Raw genomic sequence first — 9,946 nt, forward strand, 5'->3', positions numbered from 1 at the left:
AAAAGGCTGTGGAAAAGAAAAATTGAGTTTCTAGGCACTCCAAAGAGAGGCAACGCCCATGAAATGGCTGGGTTGCTTCTGCCCTTATGTCTGTGCATTGCAGCACAGTCTTCAGTTACATTCCCCACAATATTTCATGTATGTGTGTGTATAAACCTCCCCCACTGACTTCTTCTCACTTGTGTGCAGCTCTGCCCTGTAATATCTTCGCTGTGCCCACTAGAGAAAATGAAAGCTATGAGATAATAAGGCAAGGGCTATAAGAAGTGTCATGTTAAAAGCAAGCAAGGTCTGTTATTAAATCTCCTGTTAAACAGGGATCTTCCAGGAAGCTGTGCAAGTCATTCAAACCCAGGGTCTCCCACTGCCCATTCTCCCTGTATTTTTCATAAGCTCATGGGGAACACCTAGGCTGTGATCTGGAGAAGTGTTTTGCTCTCACAGCTGTAACCAAAGCTTCCAGACACTGAATGCACAAACTTCTGCTGAACTGGGACTGCTGTGCTAAGGGATCCTGGAAGTCTCAAGTTGGACACTGTGATTTCCCTGTCCATTTCGACCTTAATCTCCCTGTGCCCCAGTTTCCTGTGACGAGGTAAAATGCAGAAGATATTCAATGGTGCTACAAAGCACCAGCAGATTAGTGATGAGCACCACACACAGAAAAATTAATCATGCCATACTTGAGCAGAGCTTGGCTGGGGTCCCGGGAATGTGGCACAGGGCCATGTGGAATGAGAAGTGTAAAAGGGAAAGGCTTAGCCATTATCCATGCACTGAGCCATCCTCAGTGCATCCCAGGTGCAGGATACACAGGGAGCCTTAATTCTTCCTAATTCCTCTGAGCTTGACTCAGCTGAAAGCTTTTGCCTCCCTTAAGTTCTGCATTCTTTTGCTTGGTACTGCCTGAGGGACAGGAGATTCATAACCTCCAGGTCCAGTTGTCCAGACTTAACTTGCTCAACACAACAGAGAATAAAGAATTCTCATCGGTGCCAAACTAGAATCCAGTGAGCACTTTAGGTCTGAGGTTTCATCAATACTTTCCATCAATTTTTATACCAAAAGCAGTGACTTTTGTCAAGTTTTTATTGATTTCCTGTCTGCCAAAGTGCTTTTTCAAATTTGTAATGGGTAAGAAGCAAAATCCCCCAAAACAGGGAAGGAAAGAAACTGCAATTTTTTAATTTTAGGAAAGAAACAGCAATTTATTTCCTCCCCCTCTCTATTTTTTGCCACCTAAATATTTTTTCTGGTACTATTAGCTGCCGCTATGAGCAGAGGTATTTCCTTCTTTCTGAAGGCTACTGTCTGAAGACAATGCAGAAATGCAATCTGATGCCAATTCCTCAGTAACTTTCAGACTCAGATTCCACTTTTATGGTGAGCAGGATGGTGGGCTCAGAGATGCTGCTTTGCTTCCTGCAGATTTTTGACAACACACCCACCCAGTCCTTGGGTCGTGTTTCTGGAGCCAGTAAAAAAATACCCCTGACCTTACAGTCCTTCCTGCTGGGGAGAAAAAGTTGCAGTATGAGCTCCTGTGTTGTCCCATTCCAGTATCTGACAACAGATGTGTTTTACTCATGGACAAAGATTTATTAAGGGTCTCATGCCTCTTAGCAGAAAAGTCTCTCCTGTCACATTCTTTGGTGCAGATTCTTTGGCCTTTAAGGAGAAAACTCTACCTGCTTTTCCACCATTTAACGTCCCTCAAATGTCTCTCTCTGGCATCTGTTTCCCACTTGAGCTGTTACAGTAATACCTGTTGGTCACTGGAAATCAAATTTGCTGATTTGGAGTTCATCTGTATCAATCACATCGTTCATAACAAAAGCCCATGGTCATTTTGATGATGGCTTTTAGAACGGGAAGTCTGTGTGCACCTGGGGTAGAAAAGAGCTCTGAGCCTTGCCAAGGGGATCCCATGACTCAGTTCTGCTGACATTATTTTTAGACATATTGGGTGAATCCCACTGGGTCCCCAGGGTGGTCCCAGGGAACCTGACTCACCTTGTTCCACACAGAGCAAAGGAAATGTGGATCTGTTCAGCAGCTTGGATGTTCCAATGACTCAGGCTACTGGATTGGATCAGTGCCTGACCTGTTTATGCCGGTCTGTGTCTCCCTCCTCTTCTAGGAGCCCTGGGAGCGATGATTCTTCAATTCATAAATTCACAGAAGACACATTTAAAGCTCTGTGCTGTGAATAAGAACCAGTTCTGAAATGTTTAATAGTCCCTGAAGTAAAATAACCCTCTCCTGTAGGTTTACATTCCAAGAGTCAGCTCTTCACCACATGAAGCTGAACTTCATGGTGTGTGTTGTCTCCATTTGCTGTGGGAGCTCGGTGCTTGCCCACTGCTGGGTGGATTTGGGGAATTGTGCCTTTTGTGGAAATATCAGAAAAGAGGTAAATCTCCCTGAGCAGGTGCTTCAAATTTCAGAAGAAAAGAAATGGTGAAGCAGAAGAGGAAGGAATTGTGATTGCTTTTACTATGGTACAGCGACGTGCTCATTCACTTTTTGCCTTTTTCAATTTAGGAAAGGAAAACTAGTTTCTTCCCTTAAAGAAATAAAGCTGGCAAGCCAGGAAGAAAGAAGAGCTAGGAAAGCTCTGATCATCCATCAGGAATGCTGTTACATTTAGCATAGACTTTGTTTTTCTTTTTAATGTTTTTACAATTAATTAATTCCTTAAAATTGAAACTGTTTTGATTTAGCTATTCTGGGGGTTAAAAAAAAAAAAAAAGGAAAAAAGGAAAAAGAAGCATTTTGAATCACAGTGGGTTTTCTGCCACACTTAGGAATAGCTGGTTGAGACTGGGGTATTTTTGATGTGAAAAGAAGCTACCTAGCTGTCTTTTACCTACTTGCACTGACCTCAAACCTTTTTTACAGTTTCTTGCATGGTGGCTCAATGCTGTTTCCAAGCACAGTTTGAAGATTCCCAAAAGAAGACAAGAGTCTCTCTGCAGTTCCAAGTCTGTTTTCTTTGTCAGACTCTTCTTTTCAAGGTTATCTTTAGCTTCATCCAGCATTCCAGGAAAAGAAAGAAGTGTCCTCTGGACATCTCACCACGTCTTGCTGTTTCTGTCTGACGTCTGTGACATTTAAAGATTTTTGGAGCTTGTCCCTCTCCATAACCTATTGTTTAATTAGTGCCACTGGAAACAGAGCAAGAGAACTTAAAATGAGGGATCTAAAGTTGAGGAGAGAGAGCAGGGAGGATGGAGTGACTCTTGGCCATGGCTGCCACATCAGAACAGAAAAGTTTAGTGCAAAGGGTGAACAAGAAGGGGTTTGATGAAAAGGGGCATGGGATGACAAGTAGCAAGTCTAGGTTTCAAAATGAGGTTGGGATATGAGCAGAAAAATTCAGATTGGTTGGGAGGGAGGGAAGTGGGGAGCAGAGGTCCTGGCAGCACTGTCCAGACGGATCAGTCACACAGTATTTGTCTGTGCACACTTGGTTTAGGTGAGCTACAACTCACTTCAAACAAAAAAAGGTGTTGCCCTCCACTCTCCAGTTCCCGGGAGCAAAATTCCCCTGAACCACGGGGCAGAGCTCAGCAGCATCTTTTAAACCACACCTCTCTAAGGAAGATGAAGATGCCAGACCTGGGGGTAAAACAATGACTGTTTGACAGATCGGGTGTGGTTCACACCTCAGACTTGTTTTCTGTCAGCATTCCCAAACTGATTGCAATTGAGCTGCTCCCGATTTGCCTATATTTAAATGAGAGGAAAAGCAGGCATTTTCCAGTGACAGCAGGACCGGCACCCAGGAAAGAGCTGCTCCAGCAACAGCTCCCGGTGTGGTGATTTTAAACCTTAAGCCGTGGAGTGCAGGTGACCTCCGTGTGACTTGCTGGACCAAGATTCAAGCAGGTGCTGCAAGCAGGATGAAAAAATAAATAAATTGATTTTTCCACAGTGGAATGATGTCCTCTGGGAGAAGCAGTGCTGCTTGTGCCAACCAGGGCAGGAGTGTGCGGCACACCGGGATGTGCTCTGCAGAGCATGCTCCTGCTCTGGACAAACACCGATTTCCCATGTCTTAGTTCCTTCTACGGTCCTTTCCTGTCTGCAGCAGCACACAAAATTAGCAGAGGCAGAAGCAGTAGGTGGAAAAATTCCTTCTAGGACTTTAGTGTCCACAGCTTTAAATAATACTGTCCTAGTCCAGGACCGGCTGGAGGGCGGACGGCGGCTGGCTCAGGAGCAGGGCAGAGCTCAGCCATGAACTCGGCTGCGGTGTCTGACTCACCTGCTCCTCTGGGCTCGGGCACAGCAGAGCCTGCTCCCTGAATACGTGGGGAAAAAGGTTTCCAGCCCTAAATCCGCCTCCTGTTGCCTCGCACGGAGAGAGGGGGAAATCCTCCAAGAAATGTCTTGATGGCTTCAGGCGAGGCTAGTGGCATTTAACACGTTACAAAGCTGCACTTTGCGTTTATCTTTTGCGGGCAAAGTGCGGCCGCCTTCCAAGCATTCCCGAGTGTTTTCCCTCAAACCCAACCGCTGAGGTTGGGGGGGGGGGAACGAAGAAAACGAAACAACCCCAAACCCCCAAAGAACAACCACAAACAAAACAACGCAAAGATGCAAAACCCATGAGGGTTTTGCCTGAGTTTCGCTCAGGGCAGAACTTCGCAGGGTATCAGCGAAGCGGGGGATGCTCGGGGGATGCTCGGGGGAAGCTCGGGGGATGCTCGGTGACTCCTCACCGTGCCGCCCCGTATCCTCCCCATCCTCTCGGGTGCCCGCCGTGCCCCCCCATCCCCTGGCGCCCCCCGGCCCGGCGGGGCGGGCGCGCAGGCGCAGGGGGGGCGGGCGCGGCGCTGGCTGCGCGGAGCGCGGTGCGGCCCCAGACCGCGCTGCAGCCGCCGCGGGGGCGCCACTACCATGAGCGGCCGCGGCCGCCCCTGCGCGACTCACGGGCACCGGGCGCTGCCGCCGCCGCCGCCGCCGCCGCCGCCGGCACCCCCCCGCCGCCGCCGCCGCCGCGCACCCCCGGCCCCCGAGCCCGGCGCTGCAGGATGCCGGGGGGCAAGAGAGGGCTGGTGGCACCGCAGAACACCTTCCTGGAGAACATCGTCCGGCGCTCCAGCGGTGAGAGATTCCCCCGTCGCGCGTCCATCCGTCCATCCGCCCGTCCATCCGTCCCTCCGGCTTCTCGCCCCGGCGCCGCCGCGCTGGTGGGTCCGTGCCAAAGCGGTGCCTTCAAGGAACGGGATCCGCTCGTCCCCGCCGGAGCATCCCCTCGCGGTCCTTACCCTGCCTCCCCGCACTTCTCACATCGCAATTGCTACCGCCGATTTGAACCTTTTCCTCTTTTATGAGACAATAAATTGTCATCCTCTCCGCTCATCGGGTCTTTTTTTTTTTTTTTTTTTCCCTTTTCCTTGTTCTTTAGTTTTGTGATAATTAGGACTTGCAACTATTTCCGTTCAGGGGGTTCAAAGTTTTTTGCAATTTTGTGACACTTTAAAGTCCGTGGCGAAGGTGCCGGGAAAGCGGCGAGGGAGTGACTGTGGTTTGGATGGTGGTAATCCTGTGGCTGAGCAGATGGGTAAAGAACTGTCTGCTGCTGGTCATTTACGGCTCCTGCGTTAGGTGAATATTTACAGGGCTAGTTCAGGACTGTGTGGCATCCAGTTATTCCTTGCTGCCGGAGTAAATTTCACCCTTTCTAGTGCAAAGCACCGATCAGGAGCACTGTACACAGCTCCATTAAAGTTACGATGTGTTTGCAGCTCAGTCTCTTTGGGTGTGCTGATGTAGATGATGCTTTAGGCAAGTCCTGTGCTAGTTACATTCATTTTTTAATGTAGTTTTTGCACTGGCACGTATCTACTGAGTGTTTGCACAAATGTAGGAGAGCTCTGCTTTGGGTTTGCTGAAAGATAACTCCTTGATCAGCCCAAGCTTAGGGTGACACTGCCATGGGGAAGCAGCGTTGTGCCAGTGTACACCTGGGGACAGGAGTGGGAAAGGTGAGCAGAGCACTGAGAAGAGTTACCACATTTTTATTAATCAAGACACCAATGGGTGGTGAAGTTATGCTGAAAAATGTTCCTTTCCACCTTTTCATATTGCACCAGTGCTGGGTGTACCTCACAGTCACACCTGTGCGGTCCGGTGTGCTGGCTTGGAGTGGCTTTTGATGGCAGGTAGTGAATTGGGAATTCATGGACTTTCCTCATGAGCAGGAGTGGGATGAGGAGCTGGAATTTGTTTTAAAATGTTGTGTGTTAAAATGCCAGCTTTGCATTGAGCCATTTTTGGGGGGCTTCCTCCCTCTCGTGTTGCCTCTGTCAGTTCTGTGCTCGGCACTCACTCCCTGTCAAGCCCTGTAGCTGCACCATCTCCAAGAGCTGGTTTCCTGCAATAGTGCATTTATTTCCCAGAATATTAAATGCAGGCATAATTAATAGGCGTTTATATAGCACCTTCCCTCTGACAATTTCAGAGTGTTGGGTGGAATTTAATTACACTTCACGGCTCCTTGTGGAAGAGGACACAGAGAGGCTTTCTCAACCTGTTCATCAAACTGTGGCGTAAATGGGGGCTTGGGGCATCACAGCTGATTTCCCTAGGTCATGCAGCATGTCAGCAGCAGGGCTGGGAGCGTGGTTTGGGAATGCCTTGGTTTTGTATCGTGCTCTAATTAAATCACACATCCTCCCTGGTGAAAGCTCAGTAAAGCTTTGAGATACCAGAAATTGGAAAAGCTCAGAAGGCTTTCAAACATTATACTTTAAAAGCATGTATCCCCACCAGTTTTAAACCTGGTCTAATTTAGGAGCATAAATCATGCTGATCTGGTCATTCTTTCTGCTTTTTCTGTGCCACTGATGATGTCTAAGCATGGTGCTAGCTAGAGAGGTAAATCTTCCCTGTTGGACACAAAGAGGAAAGTAGATTGGGAATTTGTATTTAACTCATGTAAGTTGGCAGTGTTGTGAGCTGAAACATGATTTAGTTCTTATTTTTGTCATCTAGGATATAGCCTTATTTATCCTTTATAGATAGTAATTTTCATTGGATCCAGTACTGTTTAATCCAAACTTAATAGCATACAGTGGAGCAAATCTGGTTCAAGTATCTGCTGCCAGTGCTCTGTAGAAGACAAGGATTTGGTCTGCTGAGTGTCTGCTGCGTTTGTTTTTAGACTTGGATTCACCAAGTTCCAAGGGATTTTTCATTGACATTTTGGGGAATGGGATGAAGAAAAGACCGATGATTATTTTTTAAAATACATCTTCAGCATCCCCCCCCAAAAAAAGCCTTTCTGTCACCGTTCCTTGTTCAGGAACATTCTCCGTTGAGATTTGTCCTGTTTATGCAATCCCATTGCACTTCTTGATCATAAATCTTCTGTTAACAACCAAGAGAAGGGTTGTAGATACAGGTAATAACTTCTATTAGGGTACGGGTACTGCTGGAAAAAAATCAGGCAGGTATTTCAGCAGATAGGCTCTTCTTCAGGTGAAACAGAAGCAATGGCTTCAAAATGAAGTGTTGATGGAGACAAATTACTCAGAGTTACCAGAGATGGATCCTAATAACAAAATTTATAGACAAAATTGTAACAATTTTAAAACGTGGAAAGTCAGGACTGGGAACGGGTGTAGCGGGAACACGATGTGCAGGTTTGGTGTGGTGTCTAAAAGCAATCACATATTGAATTTTCAGCACTTTTTTGGCACTTTAGGAGTGTTGTGAACCCTTCCTTTTTCCCTCAGCTTTGGCTGCTCATCAGGTTAAAACTGTGGGAGAAGCACTCAGTGTGCAGCCATGAGTGAAGCACCAAGGAGCTGAGCAGAAAGGATGGGGGTGGCTGTGACCGGGCTGGCCGTGAAACGGGGTGACCGTGGTGGCTCTTTGCCCTCTGTGTTGGAGAGTGGGAGAGCTGGGCTGCCCTGCTGGATGCCCCTCTCCATGCCAGTGTGTTTGGGAAGGACAGAGCAGCTGTCAAAGCGATGGAGAGGTCCCACGGTGTCACCTCGCCTGGGGAACGTCTCTTTTGGAGACCACTTTACACCTTGGAGCTTGTGAAGTGTTTTAGATCAGCGTTGAACTTCGGTGTTTGGGCAGCATCACAGGCTGCAGGTGCTTCCCAAAGCACAGGGTGGTGCATGGCAGCCTCTGCTTTGCAGGGTCTTTGCCCTCACCAAGGCTGAGCTCCACCTAAGGAGACCCAAAGCCCACAGGGAGCAGTGGGGTCTGTCCTTAGGGCTGCTGTGTTTTGTAAAAGGGACAAGCAGACCTGTCTTCAGGGTAATCTCAGTGCACTCTCTGCAATCTTTTTTTTTTTTTCCTTCCTTCTTTTAAAGCACAGTGGAAATACATTGAGGCTTATCTGAGGCTCACAAAGATTGATACGATCTCACTACAGCCTTGGCTGTGCCCTAGATCTTAAGAGCACCAGGTGTTTTGCTGAGCTGAAAGGTGTTTTGTAAGAGCACTGGGCTAAATCACGTTAAGGTGACTGCCTTTTAGTGCCATTAGTATTTGGGATGTTTAATAAGGACCATCCTAAGGGCAATGTTCTCTCCCAAGATGTTCTCAGCAGGCTGTGCCCATTATTACTGATATTATTGTTCACTTCTTCAGTGCATTCAGAGCTGCTACTGATACTGACCTGTGCTCAGCACTGTGAAAGTGCAGAGGGTACAGAATTGGACAAGTGTCTAGATCAGGACTGGGATTTATGGACCAGTCCCACAGGCAGAGTCATCCTATGAGTTGAGCCATGCAAGTCTGTCTCGCCTTCACAAATTCTATCAGCAGGAAATTAAGTATATATTAATGGCATAATTTACTTTTATGGTAGAGTATGAATTTGTGGTAAGGGTGACTCTGGGGCTGGGCAGCAATTTGCAATAAAGACTGCTAACAGTTTGGAAGAGGGGATGAATTTAGTGAAAAACTGTATTTTGTCACTGGGATGAAATCTTAGCTCTAAGGTTTACATGGGAATTTCAGCACGAGTTTTAATGAAGAATTTAATTCCTGGCCTTTTTCAGCTTTATGCCAAGTTCCTAAAAAGCAGTTCCTTCACGCAGACCTTTACACCCTGCTGGGTCCCTGTGAGTGTTGGTTAAAGGATCAGCCATGTTCACAGGTGATTTTTATCAAGGCAGATTGTATGGAAAGGGGATGGAAACAAGTGTCTCATCTGTAGCTATAAGACACTTTTAAAATTTTTATTCCACTGGTATTACAAATAAAATAAATATCTGATGTCTCTTCTGTTCTTACTAGCTCGTGTAGGGTTCCTGTCTTCCAGGCAGGGATGTGGACATGATACACACGGGCTTCTCCCCTCTACATTTGTTTTAACAAACTGCTTTTTCATCTGGCACCAATTAAATTACACATGCTGCAGACAGAAAGTTCTTTAAAGCAAAGTGCTTCAAGTTTAGTGCATGTAAGTCACTTGGGATCCTCTGAGAAAAATGCAGAGCTCAGCAGTCCCCTAAATCCCTGCATAAAAGCAGGAAGCACCGTGGGGTGAAAGTTTCCATCCTCCAGTTCAGCTCAGAAGTTAATGATGGGATAACCAAGGCTCTCATGTCATTAGGGTTTTCTTTGGCAATTGAAGGCACAGGGCTCCTTCTGCAGCTTCTGACGGCGCTTGCTGACACGTAAATCAATGCAAAGTGGATTTTTACACTGACAAGCATTACCAGATGACATATGTGAGGGGTTTGCTGTTGCAGACGCCCTGTTTTCCTTGCTTTTCAAGTGGGCTCGCTGAGCGCAGATGGATTAAGCATCTCTGACTGCTGCTGAAATTGGGGGAGTTCTGCATGGTCTAAAATATTTATTTTTACTTTAAAAAATAGTTATGGAAGCTCTGTGCCATTGTATTAATATAGAAACTTAAAGAATGCCATGTGGTTAGCAAAAGGAAAAGCTGGATTTCCTTGAGATCAGC

General features: G+C 46.9%; 1 protein-coding gene across 1 annotated transcript in view; it reads left to right on the plus strand.

The window, feature by feature from the left end:
* The first annotated feature begins 5,016 nt into the window (after nucleotides 1-5,016).
* KCNH5 (potassium voltage-gated channel subfamily H member 5) overlaps nucleotides 5,017-9,946 on the plus strand; it is a 147,752-nt gene continuing 142,822 nt past the window's right edge. Inside the window, exon 1 of the mRNA XM_015629587.1 lies at nucleotides 5,017-5,112. Coding sequence (XP_015485073.1) covers nucleotides 5,040-5,112 — 73 coding nt within the window. The 5' untranslated portion in view covers nucleotides 5,017-5,039. The remainder of the gene's footprint in view (nucleotides 5,113-9,946) is intronic.

The sequence above is a fragment of the Parus major genome, chromosome 5 (assembly GCF_001522545.3).
Source record: "Parus major isolate Abel chromosome 5, Parus_major1.1, whole genome shotgun sequence".
Lineage (NCBI taxonomy): Eukaryota > Metazoa > Chordata > Aves > Passeriformes > Paridae > Parus > Parus major.